The sequence below is a fragment of the Sylvia atricapilla genome, chromosome 1, assembly GCF_009819655.1.
Source record: "Sylvia atricapilla isolate bSylAtr1 chromosome 1, bSylAtr1.pri, whole genome shotgun sequence".
NCBI classification, from domain to species: Eukaryota; Metazoa; Chordata; class Aves; order Passeriformes; family Sylviidae; genus Sylvia; species Sylvia atricapilla.
This window is the reverse complement of record NC_089140.1, coordinates 134,297,670-134,321,834: the sequence shown is the minus strand read 5'-3', so window position 1 is coordinate 134,321,834 and position 24,165 is coordinate 134,297,670. Positions and strand designations below refer to the sequence as shown.

Sequence of the window (24,165 nt, the reverse complement as noted above, 5' to 3'; positions counted from 1 at the left end):
ACATGACCAGTCAGAAAAAGATACAGCCTTCCTAAAAGATTGTAAGCTATAACTGATTCTTGTATGAAAAATCCAGGCACTTTTAATACAGACACATGCTAAAAAGTCTGGTTGCATAAAAGAGCTTCAGACTTTATTTGGGATTCCAGAACAAAACCCCACCTGCTGAAAATGTCTTCAAAACCTTCACCCATAAAAGGTTATATAAATTCTCAAAGTAGACAGCTCTGGGTTAATAGCTAATGTAATTATACCCTGTTTGTACTGACCAGAGAGTGAAGTTATGGCAGTGCACAGGTTTGACTCACACACATCAGTCTGTGTCTAACCTACAGTGCCCTTGGGGCACACACTACACATACAAGAGCTCGTCCCACTATGTGACTGTTTTTCATGGCTACTGGTTCCAAAATTAGCCAAGCCTCAAACTGACTAATTTCTGCAGGTAGAGTTACAAGCTTCCCTGGCCTTCAGGCTTCACCAATTACTGATGCTCCTCATGGACCTTCTTCCTGCTCTGCACTGCAGATATTTGTGCAGCACAGTGGCTCTGAGGCACACAATAAATTGGTACCTTCTGCCTGTTATATCTGCAATAAGCAAAACACTAAGGAGTTTAGCAGACATTTATGCTCCCCAAAATAGCCAGGACTGATTCACATTTACCCTGACTCACATAAGTTATCACAATCACATTACTTTCAGCAAAAACATCAGCAAAAAGGAATTTGTGTCAGGGCCACAAGCAAAGAACTATTCCATTACAGCATGCCTGTGCTGGGAAGTTGTTAACATCTTCAGCAATTCCCTTAGGAAATGTCAACAACAGCACCAGAAAAAAGCAAACATATTTGTTTGTCTAAATATTAAGAAGAGCCTGGAACAGTTTCTAAAATGTCAACAAGAAAACCACACTCCAAAGCAGCACGATTTCTTTTTGTTGCAAACATAAATAATTCTTATGTTAGTTTGGAAAGCAGTCGATGGGGAGTTAGCCTGGGTACCAGAGTGAAGCCGATATTCCTCTTCACAGTATGCAAGGAACGTATTAATCATGTAAATAGAAAGACTTTTGAGGGAAGGAAATAAAGATACTATTGTCTCTTTGGGATAAGAAAAGTAAACATGCAAATATCATGCTTTTAGAAAAAGAGGGAAGTCTAAGGGATGGCTAATATTTGACAGCTACTGTGTTAGTGTTTCCTCTACACAGTGAAGGGTGAAGAATCTTGCACTTAATTTATTTCTTATTTCTTTTAAATACTGCATAACACAGTCACAAGACTCTAGTATTCACAGTTGCACTAACAAAACCACTTTCCAAATATACAACACTCTTAAGAAACCTTCCACATTTTATAATACGCTAATCATTATTCTTTAGTGTTATTACATACTAGATATGATATAATGTCATTGTTATTCTCATTATCTTTACTGTGTGATAATTAGCAGTGCTGCACTCAATGGTTACACTCTTTTTTTTTTATTGCAAATAAAACTATATAAAGTCAGTTGCAGGTTCATCCTCTCTGCACCTTAGAAAAAACATTCACCTATGTATCAGAGAGCAAGTGGCTGCTGATCCCATGTATTCAAAAGGAGGTAGCAAGCACAACTAATATCCAGTACCAACAGGCCGGAGATTTACTCTTTGCATAGAATTTTAATAAGTAGGAAGTGGCTTTATGACATGGAAATAGAAACCAAGCCACAGTCAGGTACTGCCTTTTATTCAAAGCTTGTTTATTACCCTGCAAAGCATCTGGATGAGACTATCACCTGCAACACTAGATACTCCCATATGGTTCTCCCTTCTCTAGCTAGCACAAGGCAAGCCCTTCTTGGGCTCTCCCTTCACTAAATCGTCTGTTAGCTACATCCAGCTCTCCACATCCAGGTCTACCAGCCAAACCCTATTTAGCCCTGTTTAAGCTAAAACTTCTCTACCACCTCAGCCTTCCTGGAAACTACCAAGAGAGGACACAGGGCCTCTACCACAGGTTAGGTGATAAACTACTTTTGTCACTGGTTTTTCCACTTGAGAATCTGGGACACACAACATCTGATTCATTTATCATAAATAATTGTTAAGACTCCTTCAAGTTCAATAGTTAGTTTGCTACTGCCTTTATAAATAAGGACAGAACTTTAATAGAGTATAAATGTGCAGTTGTGCTTCGAATATTTTAGGAACTTGCTATATAAAAATAATATCCCCATTAATAATAAAATATAGTTATTCTGTCACTGTAAGTTTCCTTGCTTATCACGTCTCCAATGATTCCCAGGTTCTTTTCTTTTTTCAATTTTCCTAACAAGCACAAGGATATTTTTCACTGCTGAACACTTGAGCTGGAAGCTGAAAGTCAGGTTAGATGCTTACTCATCAATTAGTAATTAGGATTTTGCAGGTCAAGTTCTGTCCCAGTGTCAGCTATCAAGTTACCTTTTACTGCAGCCATGTTAAATACAAACCTCCATCCATACCCTGTACTGATAATCCATCCATGGGAGTTGACAGTTACCAGACAGAAAGAGGACAGGCTGGGAACAGAACTGAGCTCAGCTCTTCATGTGAACCTGTTCTAGAGAAAACAGACTGAAAACAGGAAATCCACTGACTACCCTCACAGCTCTTAATGCCTTACCTCATGCAGGAACAAAAGCACACACCCATGACTTTTGTGAATAGAAGACATGAGACATAAAGACAGTCCTATCTTTTTGTTTTAAAGGACTCCTCAATTTCACTTGGAGTTAAAAGTATTAAGAAAAAAAATATTCCAACTCAACAGGCAGCAATCACAGAGCAATGAGTTCTCCAGTTGGCGCTCCTGTTCCTGATGAAGAGTGATTTGTGAGGAAAGAGAAGCTGATACTCGGCATCCGTATCAAGGGGATAGAAGGAATCCTACCTCCCTTGCCTCACACACTGATGCTGTATCTCTCCTGGATCCTGCTGATAACGTCTGCTCCTGAGGCAACTTCTCCTATTGTGACAGTGCAGACATGCTATGGCAGCTTTCTCCAGTATTCCTGATCTCCTGTAAACACCACATGGTTCTACACATTTAATCTGCTTTATATCTCCTAAAGGAAGATATCATTTGGGGAATTTAAGGGAATGTACTTAATTCAAAGGAGGTTTATGAGCATTCTTGTAAGGTGTTTTGAGGATGAGCTATCTAATAAGAAAGGCCCATTATATTGAGTAAGATGATACTCAACATACTTTGAGTAGAGTAAGATGCTTACTGTTTTTTCTCAGTTGTGCCCCTCAGATCTCTAATTCCCATTGGAACAGAGGGAACATGCGCAGGAAGAAGCCTCTATTACTATTCCTACTTGTGACTACATGACTTGAAGTTCTGCTGCAAAGACAGCTGGCAGCTGAGACAACATGGTTCTGATGCAGAGCAGTCTCATTTCCAGCCTATATTCTTTTTCTGCTACTGATGTAAATATATTTTTCATATAAATGAGTGATTCTGGTCCCTAAACATTACATGGGACGTGAAAAGAGCTTACCACCTTTTTGACAACATTTTGAGTCTATGCATCTCTTTATATTTCTCTTTGTGGAACCAAAAAAGACCTGACAACAGGATTAGAGATACCTGTAAAGTCAAGCACATCTGCTTTTGCAGAACTAGGGGCAAAATGTGAAGTTATAAGATAGTGAGAAGGCACCATTCTTCGAAGTCAAGTCTCCATTTAACCACATTTAATCTCATTATCACCCATAAAACATGCTCCATTTTCTCTTCGGAAGGAGAGGAATCAGTCCCACTGGATACAGTCATTCTTTTTGACTTTTCCAGGGCCTCAGGGAGACACCTGAAACGTAAGGAGGAAAGCAACTCTCCTATTCAAAGAAAGAAGAGCTCAAAAAAATGCTCTCACTTTGTGAGAAGCTTTACTTAAAGCAGGACAGAAACCCAAAATGTCTGAGGAAGGGGTACTGAGTAACAGAAGGGATAAGCAAAGGTGGGAGAGAGGCCTTTCATATCAAGGGATGTCGTGATGCCTTTTATCTCCAGTACTGGGGATACTGGACCCAGCATTTAAATACATCAACTGCTGCTGTACACTGACAGCACTGCAAATCACTGATGAGGCTGGGCACCAGCATAAAGCAAATATGACTATCAACAGGGACACATTTTCCAAAGAGTTTCTTCTTCACCTCCTATCATCAGAACATGTACCAGGAACCAGTAGAGCAAACCCTTTCAATGAGTAATGCACTTTACATCCCAGGGACATTCTTTTAGGAAAACATCTGCTGGAGTCCATCAACATCCTGCAACACAACAACCTCCAGCCTCAAGTCTGATGGGTCTGGATGTGTGATGGACAGGCAGCTCTGTAAGTCTATGCCAAAGCATTTGGGGAATACATACATCTTTTTAAATATGACATTTTTATTGAGGTTTTCAGTTCACTTTCTAGAGCTCAATTAATTCAGTATGGTAAGAGCATACCAAGTACCACTACATTTTGATCAGTAAGTCAGGCAGATCTGCAGATTTTTAGGGAACAGAGATAATGCTGTAGCATGTAGTTAATGAAGTTCTGGGCCAAAAAATGCTCACTGTTAAGGGAAAGCTGTCCAGGAGTAGGCTTGAGCAGATTCTTCACCAAGGTCACAGTATGTTTGGTGTGCACTTAATTCTGCTTTCCTGTGTGATCTACCAGTCTGGAAGCCAATGGGTAATGTTATCTTTACAACTTAGACTTGATTTAATTTAAGACCTTTTTAGTTAATTTCCCAGCAATTCAAGACACATTCAGTCAGCTTTATATCATCAATATGTCTTGAAGTAGGGAACACAAGGTTTCAGAGCTGCTGGCTGAAGACCCAGACAGCTGTGTGCTGACAGCAGAAAGAGTGTAGGCTGCAATTGCTGCTCATTCAGGAGTTACTACATTATGAGTAGACTTTGATGGTCAAACTTCTGCCATCTATATTTCTGCTTATTGGACTCAGCCCATCTTGCCATATACCAAAGCAGGCAAAAGTCTATTTCTGTTCAGCCCACCAGCCATTGTTTAGAAAAAAACCAACTACCCAATCAAACAAACAGCACAATAAGACTCTAATTTCAGCACATATAAACATGTTTTGTGACCTTTCCAAGGCCCTGTTTCTATAGAATTTAAATATATTAATTCTAATATGAGAAAATTGCACCTTCCAGTAAGTCAATCAAGACTGCTAAAATGCATTACAGCATAACTCCTGACTCCAAACCTAACAAGAAGCAGAACATTTCCAGTATGTTACAAGAATATTGGTTACACAGTCTTTTAATTCTGCTAGGCTTCAGACAAGACTGCTTGTTGCCCTTGAATGAGTAAAGGATAAAAGTACAAAGGTTCAGGACACATTACAGCAAATCCATGATACTGCATTAATACTCTCAATTCACAAGCATTGTTACATAAAATTGTTCAAAATTATGGCACATAATTGTAGAATCACAAACGAGTTTAGGTTTGAGGGGACCTTTAGCACTTACCTGCTCTAAAGTCTTGCTCAAAGCAAAGTCACCTTTGAAGATAGGACTGACTCTGAAGTCACGATGAGAGAGAGCCTTGTCCAGTCAATTCTTGTGCATGTCCAAGGAAGGACATGGAGAGTAGGTCAAAACAAGTCACCATTTCCCTCATCTCAGAACCCATGAGATGACACCAAAGTATTGGGCCCAGAACTTTGGGGCCCCCAGCGCGAGAAAGACACTGACAAACTGGAGTCAGAAGAATTGGTTTCTCCATACAGAAGCAACAGTATCAAATAAAACCAGTACCAATTTTTGGCCAATCTAGTGGAGACAGTCTCCTTTTTTGTCATTGGAAAATATGGCTTCTTAAGGTTCTAAGGAAATATTATATAATTTAATATAAATTAAGTAATTTATATTAGATTTAAATTTAATTATTGAATTTAATATAAATTAAATAATTTATATTTTAAATAAAATTAGTTTATTTGCTATTTCTGACAGTCAGTTCCTGGTTGTCCCATTTCAATTTTTTTTCAGTAGTAAGTTTATATTCCAAACAGAAACACTGCACTTTAACCTGATGCTTCCAAACAAGCACACCTGTTGCCTTTCATATTTTTACTTTTACTCCCAAATTCTGACCAAATTTGTATATATTTAGAGGTTCCTACATTTAGTTTTCAAGCACATGAATTTTTTTGAAAAACACCTTCAGCAGGAGACATATGATTTGTTTCAGTGTCAGTCTCTTTTCAAATATCAGAGAACTCTTACCATTAATAACTTGTACATAACTCAGGGGGATTTTCACAGACATTACAGGAAACAAATCAGCCTTTAACAATGTCCTTGTGAAACATATTGCATCCCACATTTTTATTAATTTCTGTACAGCTTCAAATGTCTGCTTCATGGCATATGCAATAGACGTGCAAAAATACCGCTTCTTTCTCAACACACTAACACTCAGAGAATGCAACCACCGCACATATAAATAAACGTCAGGTATTATGGTTACCAGAGAGGCAACACAAAGTACGCTTTCATTTGGAATATTTTTTAACGCTGTGTGTAGAAAACCAACTTTGCATCACTAAAAGTACCTACAAATAGACAGCGACGGAGCCGCGAGGGCTCCCCCACGTGGGTCAGGATGGCCGAGCGGTCTAAGGCGCTGCGTTCAGGTCGCAGTCTCCCCTGGAGGCGTGGGTTCGAATCCCACTTCTGACAACTCTATTTTGGGCCTGCGACTGAGAATTTTGGCATTGTTTACTTTAGAAAAAGGCTGGGAGAAGACTCAATCGCGGAGTGAAAGGGGATAGGGGACGTGCTTCTCTCATCGTCTTGGTATCCACTGACAGGAGCTACAGAAAAGGTTAAAAGCTGTGTCAGGAGAGGTTCAGACTGCACACAAGGAAGCACTTCTTTACTGAATAGGCAATAAAAAAACTGGAATAGACATCCCATGCAGGTGGTCGATGCCCCAAGCCTTTCATTGTTTTAGAGGCTTTTGACAATCCATTTAAACACTTGTTATAACATTTGATCAGCCCTATATTGGTCAGGCAGTTGATGATCACTGCAGGTCCCTGTGAACGGAACTTTGTATTCCATTCTGTTCTATTCTAAAATTTTTAAATGGTGTCTTAAATTAAAATAGAAAATCCTATTGTTTCAGCCTAAAGCAGGGAGCAGTTCATAGTGAGGTGGGGTTTTGCTTGCCCTCCACCTTCCCTGCACCAGCTCTGACAGCAGATGCCAGGCCTGGCACCTCCCTGTGCAGTGAGAAATGTTACTGCCCCAAGATTGGGCTTCCGCTGCTTTAGGGAGTGGCACTCACCTCCAGGCAATCACCTGCATAGTTATGGCACTTGCTTAAGTGGCAGGAGGAGGGGAGTGAGCAAAGGAGAACATAAAAAGGAGAAGGTGAAACCTCCCTCTCTCCTTCTTTTGCCAGAGGTGAGCTATTTTGGCTCCAGATATTTTCTAAAACTACAGCTTCCAGCTCAGTGTTTTCTTGGGGTTTTGTTTTGTTGTTTGCTTTTTTAGATGCTTTTTTCTTACTCTTACCTGCTGTCCAAAATACTCTGGATATTGCTTTGTGTTCTTCATTTTTTAAAATTTAAAGATCTCTCAAAAGCAGATGAACTAATTAAATTTTCATGTTATATATATAGAGTTAAATACACATTAAGTGAAATTGTAGAATATAAAATATTTCTGAGAAGCAAGATCACAATCAACACTCACAAGAACATTCTTTCCATAAATGAAATGGAAGACTAGGATTTTTAGTTAATGTTAAATATACAGCACTGCAAACACTCAGCAGACATACAATAACGACCTCCAAAAAACATGACATTAAATCATTAAAAATGAGCAGCTAAAATAGGTGAACGAATGAATTATTCTAGGGGAAGAAACAAACTGAGGCAGTGTTTTAATTCCGTGATAATAACATCAACTCTGACAAAGGTAAGTAATTCCTTCCATCTGCAAATACTGCTGAGCAGTCCTTGAGTAGAATGCTTACCTGCACAAAATACTTCTCTACCACACCTTGTATAGAGAAGATATATATCTGGTTTTCTCTAGGACTCAACCCATGGGGTGATGTTAATCCATTCATTCTTACAAGGCAAGCAGCACTACAGGCTGTCAATGTATGCAGAGATGCTTTCATCTCCTGAATGGTTAAATTATTTAATTCCACATTCCTGACAGCAATTCTACCAGCACTGGAATTATGAAAGCTGCACATTTGCCTGCTATGAACACACAGGAAGTCCAACATGTCTGGATCTGCCAAACACAGTAAAATCAATAGGCAGCCACCTAAATCAGTAACCCTGAACTTTGAAGTTGCAGGACACAGAGCTGGATGGCCTTCCTATGGGATCCATTCTGGACAAAACCTGAAATCAACATCAAGTCCCACCAACAATTTACAATAGTAGTATATTATCTACCTTACAGATGCATCAAATCAATATTATTAGAAGTAATTTGATATAAACTAAGAGTGTAGACTCTTCCTAAAGTTTGAAAAAAAATCTGAGGTAGATATATATATATATATATATATATATACATATAATTATTTAATTGTTTATATGTCAGAAGATAAACAGTAACTTTGAGGTCTCGAACCTCCTTAGATTCATTTCAATGATAATATGAATATTGAGATAATATGAATCAGAACAGGTGCACCTACAGTATGAGATGGTTTAAGCATCCTAGAAAACTGCAAATGAGAAGACCATTAAATAATTATGCATTTAAATACCTATTCAGGACTGTAGCTTTTTTCTACAATCCTTTCCTGATCCTACTTTGATTCCCACTGAGAGGCTTACATGGGGGGCAGAGAGGGAGAGCTACACAGGGCTCTGGCCACAATTCAGGATAAGAAAATCCCTAATTCCGGTGGCAGTTCATAACTTACTTCAGTGGTCCTAGAAGTCATTCTACGATGTAAGCAAACAGCAGTAACATTACGGATGCACAGAGCCACAGGATAAAAACTCTGCAGCCTAGAATTCTTCATAGTTTGTAGTTAAAAGCATTTCCCTTCTAGTAACACATTGTAATGGGTGAATTATATATATACACATAAGATTTAATTTGGATTTTCAATATAATCACAAAATAAAACATAATATTATTCCAAGCCAAGTCTTCTGTAATTACAGACTCTAAGAATGAACAAAACTAAAGAGGGAGAAGGAAGGTTAAATTCCAGGCCATCATAAATAACAGAGACCACAGGACTTCATTGAGAAATCTCTGTATAAAGTTCGATTCCTTATTCTCAAGCAGATAATTTTTCCTGAATTAAAGGCCTGAACAGAACAAAATAATCTTCAAACCCTTCATTAATGTTATGTATGTAACAGTCACTTTTAAAAATATTGCCAAAACACACAGAAATGGACAGAACTGACATAAATTCTGTGGAGACAAGCTTCTTCCTATAAATTTGCTTTCAGAACCTTTCACAAGATGGACTAGACAGAATCTAGAGAGGTATTTGAGGGAGAGAAAAACAACCACTTAAAAAAAAATCTGATTATCAGCATGCATGTTTGGTATTTCATAATCTCATGCTGATATCTGCATATATCTCTTTTATATACAGGCTATTTAGTGAGGCTAGGAAAATCTTCACATTAATATTCTCAGCTCTGTAGTCAATTTAAAACTAAAATAATCATATTATCTAGACAAGCTCTTCAGACTTAAACAACTTTCATTATTAAAGGAAGCACATGATCAGCTTTTTCTGAGATAGAAACTGCATATATCTTAGCCATTGCTAGCCACAAGGATTGAGACCAAACTCTCAACATTTGCATGTGCTGTGAATATTTCATGTGGGAAAATGTCACAAGGTGAGAAATACAGAAAAACAAAGAGCTCAGATTTTTTTCTCTCTATGGCATGGTGCAGGAGGTAGTGCTTAAGATAAATAAGATACAGAGAATGGCAAATGTGTTCCTTTTTTCTTTCTCTCTGTTTCTCTCTCTCTCTCTCTTTCTCTCTCTCTCTTTTTTTTTTTTTTTTTTTTTTTTTTTTTAAGATAGGGACAATACACTTTTTCAAACAAATGTATTTCAGGGTGCGAAGCAAACGGGAGGTAAAAGCCACAGAAAGCTGTTGTGCTTTACCAAAGGCCAGTCTGCTTTAAGGAAGCCTCTATTAAATACAACCTTTACATTAATAAGGAATAAGGATTCCCCTGCAGCTCCAGCCAAAGTTGTACATGTGAGCAGAGCCCTTATTGATGCGAAGGGGAGAGAACAGAGGCAGACTCCACACTCCATGTGAAATCCCCTTGAAGGGGTTTCAGGGAAATAGATAACTTTATGGGCAAGCTGGGACTCTACCATTACCACTACTGCACCATCCTACATGTGACGATACTCCCACATGGAACTTATTCTTTCAGATACTTTTTTTTTTTTTTTTTTTTTTTCCCTCGCAAACAGTGGTTATCAGCAAACTTTGCTCATCCTGGTTTTATGAATGTTGCCTTTGGACTAGGGGAGAACACAGCCCAGCAGAGACCTTCTCATATGCCCATCACAGAGCATAATGGATACCCAGATCTGATCTGATCTTGCCACTCAGCATGAGCCACTGAATGACTGAAATTGATGGAAACTACTTCCAGTGTTTCTCTCCTGACACCAAAGCCACATTTCACTTTGAAAAGATTTAGATGAAGTTCAGACAAGTATATGCTAAGTATGTGGACACAGAGGGAGTTTTGAGATATCTCATTACTTCTACTGCTCATTAGTGGATAGGACAGTATATTTCCAACACTTTGTGGTTTTCAAAGTTTTATTTTAAAACCAAAGGAAAAAGAATAATCAGGATACCACAGCTCACTTGCTCCCCTGTCACTGAAGCAAGTCTATACTGACAGTTCAAAGCACATCTGAATTTGCGTTTATCTTACCCAGAAACAACCCATTACCAGCTGCTAATGATATATTTTTTATTTTTTTTTTCCCTAATGAATCTACCTTGAAAGGAATCTACCTGGGGTTCCATGCTGTTCACAGCTATTAAAACATGAAAATTGGACTAACTCTGGTAAGGACATTGATGGTTAACTCTGATGTTAATTAATTGCCAGCTTTATGAAATGGAACAACTCAGACAATCCAAGTCAATCGTTGTATTAAAGATGATGCATGCAGCAGCTCATCTCTCAGTACAAGCACCCTGGATCTCTACTGGCATAACTCATACGGCAGAGGTGCAGGCCTAAAGGGCAGTTTTGACATGAGGAAACACAGGTGTCTGGAAAGTGAAAGTAACACAGAGCTGTTTCTGGTAGCATAGAGACCCTTGTGACAGCAGAGGCAAAAAGCTACCTGCCACAAGCCATCTGGATCCCCTACAGAGAAACACAGTCAGAATAAGGGGCACTTTCTGCTGCTAGTGCTCTTCATAAAAAATGACTGGATAAAACAGTATTTTTGGTAGGTGTGCCTGTCCTGCTACATTTGCAAAAGCCACATTCCCCTTTTAAAGGTAATGCCGCCTTTTTACTGTCAGCCAAACGATTATTTGTTTGCTGCTAGAAATAGTAACCCTCATCTCAGAGTGGTAATGTCACACTCATGTTTAACTGGAATTAATTTATTTTCCTGTTCTTTTAGTGCTAGTTCCAGTGCTAGTGCTAGGCTCTGGCATCTCCCACTCCCCCCAGCACAGCACAGCATTAGTTGGATGGTCCCCATTGCTGCTGCACAGCTACACAGACTCCTATCAAAGCATCCAGGATCTTCAATGTCTCTGCAAAGAGGAGACCCACCAGCCTTACATTATAGAACTGAATAGAAAATAAAACCTCATGCAAAATCTCAGTGTCAGGACTCACCCTGGGCAGCCCTGCCTTGACCACAGGTGTAGCTGCATTGTCTCCTCTCCTAAATAATGTGTCCTCCATAGTTAGACATACTCCTTATCTCCAATACTCCATAATCCAATATCCTCTTAACACATGCAAGAACATCCCTGCTGGATCAGACCAATGTTCAGCCCTGAGACAGAAATCAATACAGACAATGGTAATCAGCAGGACAAACACTAGGACAAAGCTTCATTGCTTCTGGAAATTCGGGGTTCAAAGGTTTCTTTTTGTAGAGGTATTTTTTTGTTTCATAGCCTGCAAGAGGGTCTCTGAGGCTGGTGGGGCCTCTTGGGATCCTCCCCCCTCAGAGCCAGCTCAGCTGCAGCACATTGCTCAGGGCCACAGCCAGTTTTGATTGTCTGCTGTTACAGAGACCAGACAATCTTGTGACAAACTCTTTCAGTGTTTAGCCACCTTCCCATTAAAAAAGTGGGGTTTGGACGTTTTCTGAATGTTTTAGCATTCACATGCTGCTGCAAAACATTACTGCCTCTGCACTGCCTAAGGAACTCTGTGCAAACCAGTGTATGGGTAAGGGGAATGTACTTCATGTCCTCCTACACTCTGAACAGGACCACTGCTCTACTTTAATGTGAATCTATCATTTTATAAAGGTTTTAAGACCACAGCATCCATTACTTTTATTGGAATACTCTAAGATACATGATTTTTCTGGTTTCTGGACTTTCCCGATGTTCTTCATAAGGATTCCGTCTTTGTCATGAGTTGTGGAGGCATCTAGGATTACTCCATAATACGCAGGGAAACAAGATCATTCTGTTTACAGCTAGTTTATCATAATAAATGCCACAATATTTTCTCATCTCTCACAGTAATAAAAGTCAGGTAAAATGCAATAATTTGCCAAAAGGTAAATTACCTTTTAATACCATCTTCAGTTCTTGGAGCTACTCTCATAGCTGTTTTGCTCTTACTGTGCATCTGTTGCATTTATTTCTGAGTTATGGATTGTGGCTTAGAAACTCCTCTGAGAACTCCCTCAGGTCCCACAGATGCATCCCATCAGGTTCCATGGACCTGTGCATCTTCATGTTCCTTGCATGGTCTTGAACCTGATCTCCTCCAGCGTGTGGTTTTTCATTCTCACGGTTCCTGTCTTTGCTTTCTGTGACTTGGGCATTTTGGCTGCAGCACTTGGTGAAGACTGAGGCAAAACAGGCATTGGATACCTCAACCTTCTCCATACTGAAGGTAACAAGGCCTCCCATTTCCTTCTGGAGAGGGCCCACAATTTCCCTAGTCAGTCTTTTATTACTCCTGTTCCTATAGAAACTTTTCTTGTTGCCCTTGTTTTTCCTTGTTGTTGTAGATTTGATTCTATCAGGGTTTTAGTTTTTGACACTTGACCCCTGATTGCCCAGACAATTTCTCTGTATTCCTGCCAAGTTACCTGTCCTTGCTTTCACACTCTTTTCTGAGTTTGAGTCTACACAGAAGCTTCTTGTTCATCCACACAGGCCTTCAAACATTTTTGCCTGATTTCCTATTTGTTGGGATGCATCTGTTCTGAGTTTAAAGGTAATCTTTGAGTATCGACCAGTTTTCTTTACTTCTCCTTCCCTACAAGTCTTTATGCTATGGTATTCTACCAAAAGGAGTACTTCAAAAGGGACAAGGTCTGCTTTCGTGAAGTCAAGGGTAGTGAGATTGCTGTGCGCTCTCCCTATTGCCCTAAAGGATATGGAACTCCATCACTTCATGGTCACTGGAGGCAAGGCTGCCCTTGAGTTCCACATTCCCCTCCAGCCTCTCTTGTGTGGTGATAATAAGGTCGAGCATAGCACCTCTCCTTGCTGGCTCCTCTATCCCTTGGAGGAGAAAGTTACCATCTCTTACCCTGATTTTCAGCCTTCTGATTGTTTTACATTCTTGTATTGGAGTTGTCACGCATTGAAACATAAACAAAGTAGATTGTTTTCTCATTCCTCTCTGTGATGGACTGCTGGTTTGACCACTGGGGTCAGAGGGGTTTTCCTCTCATCTTCCAATCCTTGACCAAAGCCCAAAAGCTATATAAATTGGAATTCCCAAAATAAAGTCTTTCTTTTTTCTCACTCTTGAGATGATGGGTGAGTGTCTTTCTTTTCATGTCCTCTTGCAACAACCATCAGCTTTCCAGGAACCTCCTAAGTTGTTTATGCCCTGCTAAGTTGCCCCTTGTTCTGGGTTGAGCTGCCTCCTATCCCATATATCCATCCCATATCTTGGATGCATTGTTATGTCTCGCAGCTGAATCCCTCCCTCTTGGGCGGGTGCCTGCAGTTCTTTCCTTCTTTCCTTTCCTGTTTCGGCTCTTGCTTTGGCTAGCTCGGCTGCCTTTGCCTTCTTTGCTTTGCTTTGCTTTGCTCTCTGGCTGCCCCTGCCGCCGTTTCCACACCGCCCCGCCCCCCCCCCCCCCCCCCCCCCCCGCTGCTTCTGTTTGTTTTTTTTTTCCCTCCTTCCTTCTTTCCACCCCCCCCCCCCCCCGCCAAGGTTTGAACCGGCTCCGCACCTGACCTGACCTGAGAAGTTGGAGAAGTCCCGGGCCTGCCAGAGACGCGCCAGCACCCTCCCCATCGTCACAGTAACCTGTCTTTTCCCACTATTCGGTGTTGGGGAGTGTTTTTTTGTCAATAAACCGGTTTTTCCACTTTTCTTCCAAGGTATTTTCCTTCCCGAACCCAGGGCTGGGGGGGGAAGGGGTGGTGGAGGTTTGGTTTAGGGGACTCCTTTTGGAGGTTCTTCCCTAATTTGTTCCAAACCAGGACACCCCTCCAACAGATATCAGGGTGGTTGAGGCCCCCCATGAGAGCCAGGACTTGTAAGAATATGAGGCTGCTCCTATCTATCTACAGAGGGCCTCATCCACTCGGTTTTCCTGGTTGGGTGGCCAGTACCTTATAATGTCACCTGTCCCTGCCTTCCCTTTAGTCCTAAAACATAAGTCATTGGTCGGCTCTTCATCCATCCCAGAGCTCCATGTACAGCTGATCATTGACAGAAAAGCGGATGCCCCTCTTCATCTTTCTTTCCTGTCCTTCCTACAGAGCATGTATCCTTCCATTCCAACACTCCAGTTGTAGGAGCCATCCCATCAAATTTCTGTGATACTAGGAAATCACACACAGAATTCTGTGTTCAGAAAATAACTTTGTCCATGTCAAGAAAGAAACAAAACAAATGGGGCTTTGGGAATGGGGATAGCTTCCATCTGACAGTACAGTTCACAGAAGAACACGCGTTTAAACTAAGATGCCATACAGAGGAACAAAAGAGTTCACCACAAGTCTTAAGTGTTGTTCTTTCACTGTGGTTATTTAATGCAAAGAATAACTCACAGTTACATTATAGATGGGAGATGACAGTTTGTTGCAGAGTTTCAAACTGGGTGTTGAGAAAACATCGTTTCTTCTGGAAAAAACATTTAGTGAACAATAAAGCAGGTTTCTATCTTGCTTAAAAGATGGATAAAAGGATAGAAAGCACTCTGTATTAAGGCCTAAAAAAATTATAGGGATTAAGCGAAATGCAATATGACATAATGAGCCCTATAAAAAAAAAAAAAAGGTTGCCACCTTTGAGCTTTGCTGTAATACAGATAGAACAATAAATTATAGACAAAACATTATCCAAAATAAATCATGAACCATATCCAGTGGTAAATGAATTATCTCTGTTCCTCAGAACTTCTCTTTTTCATAAAGAGTAATCCCTCTAGACAGCTTGAAGAGAACTGGAGGCACTTTTTTTTCTCATAACTCTGAGAAAGAGTAAATAGGGCTGAAATTCCTACGTGATAAGTTCAATTTCAAAAGCTAGGATTTTAACATGGCTCCCTAGTTATAAAATATTTGCTATAAACACTTTACTTGTATTAATTATTTTTTTTATGTTTGCAAGCTCAGAAACTGCTACAGAAAGGGCAAATCAAAAATACTGTCAGTAGGCAAACCAGTTTCCAGTGTTCTTCTAATAATTACAATTAAGGAGCTTAATGAAATCCAGCATATCAGATTAGTTTTACAACCTCTAGGTCTCTAACTTGTAAACACCATGACATCTTTCAACAAGTATGATGGGCAAATGGGTTCGATCTACAGAATAATGTTAAAGTCTTCCCTTCAGACTGATTTTTTGTCCTTTCTTAAATAATATTTAAGAAAATATTTTCCAATTAATTGAAAGCAATTTAGTGCTCCCAAATTACTCCTCAATGACTCTGGAGCAGATACACTTTCTTTTTCCCAAATGCCTTTGATTTCTCCTTTGCACAGACACAGACATGCACTTAATTAAAACTTTCCATTGAAGTGGCATTAGCTAGACACACAAGGCATACCAAGTTGCTCTTAGGCTTCCTGCAAGAAAGGCAGCAGTGCTGATGCTTTCCTTCATTTACTTTAGAAGTGTCAGAAAACAGGCAATTTATGGCCACATCAATATGGAGCCAGCAGCCCATGACCAGTCTCTGCAGCAATACAGCACAGACACAGACAGGGAGCTGGTCCCATTCCCTTGGACTGATTCATGTTGCTGAATACAGAATCGGAACACACTTTACCAAAGTGTCTTCTGTAACACCACAATAAAATACATCACCACTATGAGTGTTTAAAAAGGTGTCAGGGAGCAGCATAAACAAATCCCATTAACAAAGCATGGGGCTTGTGCAGATATCTATTATTCACCATGCTGAAAATTTAACCTGGGGATTTTATACAGATATGAGCAGGATTCAGACACATCACACTCTGAAATAAGATTTGGGCTTTATCAGGATATTGGGATTTTTGTTAAGAAATAAAGAACAGGGAGAAAAGCCTTTTGGTCTGATACAGTGTTGTCCTTATGGGCAGGCATTTAAAAAAGCATCCAAAAAAAGGGAGACATATGAGAATTCACGTAATTGCCAGAAGCTTCTGAAAAAATCTCTAAGACATAGCAACTGCTTTCATTATAAGATACCAGTTCTGCTTCAGAAGGCTTCAGAGATATATCTGGCAAGCTAACCCTGAGAGAAAATATTTCTGACCACCAGTGTAGCTATTCTTCCATACGAAAATGCACAGAGATTGGATGATACCACTTAGCTCTGTCAGGTGCTGATTGTCACGTGTGCTTTTCATATTGAAGTTAGAATTAAACAAGAGTGGTTTCAAACTGAGAGTAAGTTTCACATGTAGCAGCAATAATAATTATCTAATCTACAGACTTCATTGAAGTCAGAGAAATGTTACTAAGCTATTTTTGCAGCCAGAATCTAGCAGGAGCAGCTCTGCTAAGACTAGATATATACCACTAACAGGAAATACCTGCAGGGCACTGAGGCCCAAACTCAGCATGAAATCTTAGCATGAGGAAAAGTTCATCCTCGCCTGGGAAATTTCTTCATGCTTTCCTGTGCCTAAAGAAATGACTGAATTGGGGCATTAGTAGCTTCAACTCACTTCATCATTCAGCAAGACTGACCTTTAGTTTATACCTTGGCATATTTTTCTTCCAAATGCACTTTTTAAAAAGAAAAACAAAACATTTTCCTCATCCTGCATACTCTCACTAAAGAGCATTATTAGAAAATTCATGTGAAATCCTGAATTCTAGAATAGAAGCAAAAGAATTCCACTGAGTTTGGAAATGCAGCAATTTGCCCTTCAGCAGGAACCTGAACAAGGTGTAACAGGAAGCACATCCCTATATAGTAATAAGCCAAGCCACACACAGAGTTTATCTTAAGGTCTTATTCAGAAGTAATGTGCACTTTTCATTCCACTTCAAAGAAAACAAACAAACAAACAAACATCCTGCCACTAAGATGTTAGGTCTTTTTTGTATTTTCAAGTACCAACCTCTGAAAGTTTCTTCCTTTTGAAGAAGGAAGTTGTGGTATTAAAGGTTATAGCTGAAGTGTAAGTGTAATCCTATAATTAAATAATCTGCAGGCAATAACAGAGACTTCTACAGAAACTCCAAGATATAGCAAATAAACACATTAGGATAATTAAATACTTCTGAGTACTACATCCACAGCATGAAGTTAGTGTGGAAATAGAGATGACTTTCTCTAACAAAAAAATACATGCCAAGTTAGCTGGTTAGCTCATGTAAATGTATTTAAAAGGCTCTACATGAGGCAGAGTAGAGCCTTATTGTAAAATAGAATTCTGTAAAAATAATATTGAGAACATATAAACAGTTTATAAAAATTTAAACAAACTTAGATTTCTTTTATATTTTATTTCTTACATACAATATATTTCTAACACAATATATTCAGGTGTTAATTTGTATTTTCCAATTAGGGGTGCAGTTGCTTAAAGCAAATTTTTAAAAGCTGTTCATCATTGTGTAAAAATTTTGTTACTTTATTTGTATGCATAGGAAGCCAAATTTTTAATTGGATTGGTTGTACTAAAAATATGTATTTTCTATCTTTTGTTATATATGCAATCATTCTATTGGAGCTTAAGCTTCAGCCTTTGAACACTTTTTGGGATTTTTACATTGTACTGGGCTGGATTGAGATGCACTTAAATTTTCTTCACAGCACACTGTATGGTGGTGAATTTGTGATTAAAAAACTGTTGATAACACATCAGCGTTTTGGCTACTGCTTACACAGTGTCAAGTTCTTTTCTGTTCCCCACTCTGGACCCCTGTCTGTGTCTGTTACAAACTGTGTTGCCCACGTACATCTGTATTTTAGACTACGTCTGTTCTGGTTGAATGAAATCCAAGTCTCACAGCTGCCTTATCATTTCACATTAGTCAGCCTCCAGATCCCTAAGCAATGAATCAGTGCAAGAAATTAAAAGTTCTTATTTTGGAATTGGTAGTTAATTTAAAAAGAGCCCATGTCAATAGATATTATCTTGCAGTTCACTGCCAAAACAAAGTTCAGCAATAAAAAGGTTAATTCTGTAACAGAGAAGAAGACAAAAAGTATGTTATAGCTTCATTCAAGGAGTGTCACTTCCAATTAAAAAGCAAAACAAAGGGGATGGTGAGCACCATGTGAATTTAGGTCAAGCCAGATAATTATTTTTGTACACTTACAAATCCCAAAGAAAAAACTTTGGCATATGTTCCTAGTGTTCAGTAATGGACAGAGCTTTGTGGGCATCCACTGGCCATGCTTTAGAACCTGGCAGGGGTATCAGAACAAACACAGCAATAGTCCATGACTAATGCAATTAAAAACATGAAATTTAGAAACCCTGTGTAAATATAGTCTCCCTGCAACTATAAGAAAATAAGAAAGTAGTCTTATATTATCTTGAAAATAATCCTGAAAATGCTACAGTCGGTTCATATCAGGAGTTTATAAATAAACATTATTTCTTTAACTTTGTAATCAAAACCAGATATGGAGAAGTCAGGAATTGTCAGTGACTAAAAAGCTGATGTGTCATTACAAATCTCATCATCCTCCTATACCAATCATACTATTTGTCCAGCTTAACTATTATCTAAGTTTATAAACATAGCAATATGATTAGACACTGGAAGAAAGGTTTGTTTTCTATTTATCACAGGACTCAAATTGCTGCTGACAGACCTGGCCTAAGAAAATTGAGTACAGCTTTCCAGGATGGCTGATTGGAGTACAATTTGGAAAGAAAACTATTTGGCTTCAGAAATAACTGCTGTGTTCTGAAACTCTTGGACCAAGGCTGACCTGGCCAGCCATGATGAAGCACCAAACCAGCCATCAGCACCTAGCAAAAGTACCAGCTGCATTGGCCACAGTGCCTCAGGCTGGAATCACACCCTATAAATAAAATGCTCTCCACAAAGAAGAGCACAGTAAAATAAAGGCTGAATTCATATCAGGGCAATCAGGGTCCCTAGAACTCAGAGTCCTTTCCTATTTTTTTTTCTTTTTCTTTATTTCTCCAAAATAGTTGGAGTTAAACCTGGTAACAGTAGCCCTCAACAGCCTACATGCTGGAAGCAGATGACACAAGAGCCACTCTCTTAGCTCTGTGGACCTTCCTGAGGTTCAAACCAAAGGAGGAGAAGGAGGCACCACACTTATTGCAGGAAACAGAGTTAGATATGGCAGCTAATATCTAATTACCCGGAGGTACTAGTGGACCCTCAGGACTAGTGGACTTCACAGGACCAACATGTTATTCTCTGCAAGACCAACTCAAACATACACCATGTGCAAGGCTCTTCAACAAAGGGACAAATGGATGCAGCTCCATGAACAGAGCAATATCACACACACAGTTAGGCAAATGCCCTTGTACTCCTCACATTCTGCTCCTCAAAATTGCTTCCTTCAGTCTGCTGAACTCATTTAGGGACCAAATGGCTTTGCTCTGAGGGCTGAATTTGTCGCTTAGGCTGTCTTTTGAAGCACTCCAATCTAGGCTAGAGGAAGAAAAGAAAACTGGGCATGCCACACAGGAGAATACCTCCAGTTGCATGGACACAGTTTAAATGAGCTATACAACACAAGGTTTCCAAATTGCAGAACATAAATAACTGCAGTTAAGAATACCCCTGAACAGCATGATAACAATGGTAGATGGACAGTCAAACAGACCTTCCAGATCCTGAGGATGCAGTGATTTGGGGCCTATCTTTGCAGAGCATCTTCCACACATAGAGTTGGTTCCCACAAAGTAAAAATCCCTTCCCTAAAGTTATTCAAATACTTTTCCCTTCCACATGAGGAGAATTACATCAGCAATTGCTCTTGAAAGACGGAAATAAGTATACAACATGAATAATACAATACACAGGAACTCATTGGTATATGTACTGATCTCTGCCATTTCAATGCTGGTGTTTATTGTAGATTAAATTAATTGGGTAAAAATTAGCATGATAGAGAAACAGATGAGAACAGAATACGAGAACAACACAGAGAAACCACAACAGTTCAGTATTTAAAATCATGGGATCAGCTCTCAAATTAAACGGAAATTAAGAGGAATTCACCTCTTTGTTAGCTATGTCAGTTCACACAAACAAGACAGTCTCTTATAAAGCAGCTGAGAAATACCTGCCTCACATACAAAGTTTGTCAAAGCTGTTGTGGTTGGAGAGTCACTTTTATCAGCCCATCCAACAGGGATTATGCACTAAAAATTAACTTCATACACAAAATTAAGAGAAAGTTATCAATGAAAGATGATCAATGAAAGAGCAGTTCAGATACTATATACACCTGATAATTTCCAGAGATCTGGTGACAGGAGATAACTCCATTTTTGAGTCACAGTTATGAAATTTCATGAAAAGTTTTATGGAGATTATAACTAGTAATGGATTATTAGAACTAATTAAAACCTATTTTTTTTTCAAGAGTCATCCTTTCCTCCAGAAAAATACATTTGTTCTTCACTATATTTCCAAATTAACACAGCAATTTTTTTTTTTTTTAAGGAAAAGAACTGATGTATCAAACCAAGATTACAAGAAACTCTCAAGAGAGGTAGCTTATTTATAGGAGGTTATAGCCTTTATAAACAATCCATAGAACAAGATTTTCTTGGTCACAATAAATAGTTCTCTTTGAAAATGAAAGTCAAAATGTACTGCAATAGTTAGAACAAAACATCTGACAAGTACTCAATCACTGCCTAGCTAAAACACGGTACCAATCTCAAGAATACTTGATATAATGTCCCACTCTACACATAGAAGGCTACTATTATGAAGGTTCAGTTTGATTCTTTCCCTCCAGAAAGCAAAACATCTTTTATTTATAGCAAGTGATTCAGAACAGTCTGCATAAAGTGAGACCTAGCACAACACAGTACAGTGGAGAAACAAAGAGCTTCTCTTCCCCAAATGCACCTTTTTCATAAAATCTTGTTTGCAGATATGGAAGAGAAATTCACATTGCTTGTATTATTCTTTATGAGGAATTTTCATTTGCATGGTAATCAAGATTTAAATTGTGAAAAAAGAGATAAAAAAAGGAAATTTCAAGCCTACCAATTGAACACAATCCTTAATTTTACCATTACTTTACACCACTAAGCAAAGATAAAGGGGTGATCCTAGGAGGGGAAAATTGTTTAGATCAGGCCATAAAGAGCTCATAAGGGGTTAAACCACACATTGGCAAAAATAACTACCCCACCTAAATAAAATGTAATATAATAAATTATTTCACTTAGTAGAATGTCTTTGATTTACTTAAGCGTTAATATCCTGCAGAGACAACTAATTAAAAGCAGAAATCCTCAAATGGGAAGTTTGTAATCATTACTGTACCCTCTTCAGCAGTTACCTCAAACTCATCACACTGACAAAACAATAGATTCTTTTCTTATCTAAAAATACAAAGTTACTTTTAATTGGAAAGATACACTATAATGCATTGCAAGAGTATCTTGTATACAAGGTAACAGAGTGGAGTGTTATCCCACTTCAGCCAGACACAAAACCCGCTGCTGAATTCCTGACCATGTGAGCAGGAGCACCGGGAAGGGGAGCCCCTGGCAGCACCCGGACTCCAACAGGGCTGCAGCTCACACTGAAGCCTTGTGCAGCTCAAGCAAGTGCTTCAGAAAACCAAGCTGATTTCTCTTACCACTTGTCACCTCTGACTCCTGCAGACATGCAAGATGCTGTGTCATACGTGCCTCTTAAGGGCAAGGCAGCCTCCCCACTTCACAACAATTCAGAAGAGAGGTATTTCTGCAGGTACCAGATTAAAGGTGCTCTGCCACTGCACAGGGCAAACGTTTCACTAGGCTGCCATGCAACTGGGACACAAGTGCTGAAGTCTTTGACTAGCTTCTACTAAAAACCAAAAGTCTTGCCAACAGGCACAAAAATCAGGGAATTCACAATGAGGGGAATGGTCTATAGTATATGCAGGGAAATCACACTCCCCTGCAGAAGACCCACAGGTGCAGTAGCTGAAAGCCTGACAGGGTGCCCCAGGATGCCACGAGGGCTCCTGTGGCTGCAGGAACTGTGGGGGAAGCAGGGGCACACTGTCTGATGACAGACAGAGATTACCTGATGCTTATCAAAGATGCAGGAAGTAGATGCAATGAACTCAAAACTTGAATTTTTTTTGAGACATTTGGGGTACGACATTGAATCACAGAGAGTAAGAGATGGATGTTACCTTTTATCAGTACAGGCTCCCTAAAATGACAGAAAAGAACCTATCTTACACTTGAGCTTTGTTGTCTTGGTGTTATTTTCCATACTAGAAAGCAAGAGGGATTTCCTCCAGCACCAGTATAGTGTCTTATTTGGCATTCTTGCCTTGGGGATGCTATTTGCCATTTAAGCTACCTGGCCTGCATGCCACGTACCTGACAAAGTAGACCAGAGTTTACCAGAGCTCTACTGGAGTAGACCACAGCAAAGAAAACCTAATCATTATAATAGAAAAAAGTAACCTATCTAGCTGATATCTTGTGTAACAATATTTTTAGAAAATGTAAAAATTTCAGATTAGTCACAACAGCCATACTATTTTGGTTTTTTGAGATGAAAAGCATAACAAAAATGGTGGAAACTGACCTCTTAGTGCCAAACATGATGGTGCGGGCTTGTTTCACATTTATGAACGCAGTGCTCTGCACAGGCTGCTTATATTGACCTGGATGAGAAGAAAAAGAGATATTTTTAAATCAAGAAACTCAGGACCTTGATTTTTATATCCTGAACAATAAGTACATTAGTAAACCGCTTCCAGTGAAACTTCTGGGAGTGCCTGGCAATCTCACAGAAATAAAAAGGTTAGCAAAAATATGCAAAGGCTAATAAACACAAGATAAAAGTTAAAAAAAAAAAACTAGGACTGAATCCTACTAGTAGGGCTTAAACCTGACATTATTAGAACAGTTACTCAACAAGAATTAGGCATAATACTTTATGATAGTGCAACATCTAAATTCATGTGCCCAACTGAAATGCATGTGCTTTAAAGCAGTCAAAGAGGTCTTCCAGAATTTCCAGTCTGAACAAAGCTATTTAAATTGATATCTTAACTGTGTTTTGGTGCTCAATTTGTTGAATTACTATCTCAGTAAATTAGTAATTTTTCCAGAAAGAAAACGTTATTATAAATAAGAAATTCCTTGGTGTGGGTCTGCTTAATACAGACCTCTGGAAATAGTAGTAGAAGTGGTAGTAGCAGCAGTAGTAGTTCTAGTAGTTCTAGTAGTAGTAGTAAGAGAAATTCCAACTTTTACATAAAATATGAGATTACAGAATACTAGAATAATTAGGTCAGGAGAA

At 39.1% G+C, this 24,165-nt stretch overlaps 1 protein-coding gene and 1 non-coding gene across 2 annotated transcripts in view; one reads left to right on the top strand and one right to left on the bottom strand.

Annotated features, from left to right (window-relative positions):
• OXR1 (oxidation resistance 1) overlaps positions 1-23,524 on the bottom strand; it is a 225,696-nt gene extending 202,172 nt beyond the window's left edge. Inside the window, exon 1 of the mRNA XM_066334766.1 lies at positions 23,446-23,524. Coding sequence (XP_066190863.1) covers positions 23,446-23,462 — 17 coding nt within the window. The 5' untranslated portion in view covers positions 23,463-23,524. The remainder of the gene's footprint in view (positions 1-23,445) is intronic.
• On the top strand, positions 6,658-6,740 carry TRNAL-CAG (transfer RNA leucine (anticodon CAG)). Its single transcript has one exon. It is a non-coding gene; the product is annotated as a tRNA-Leu (tRNA).
• Positions 23,525-24,165: the final 641 nt, after the last annotated feature.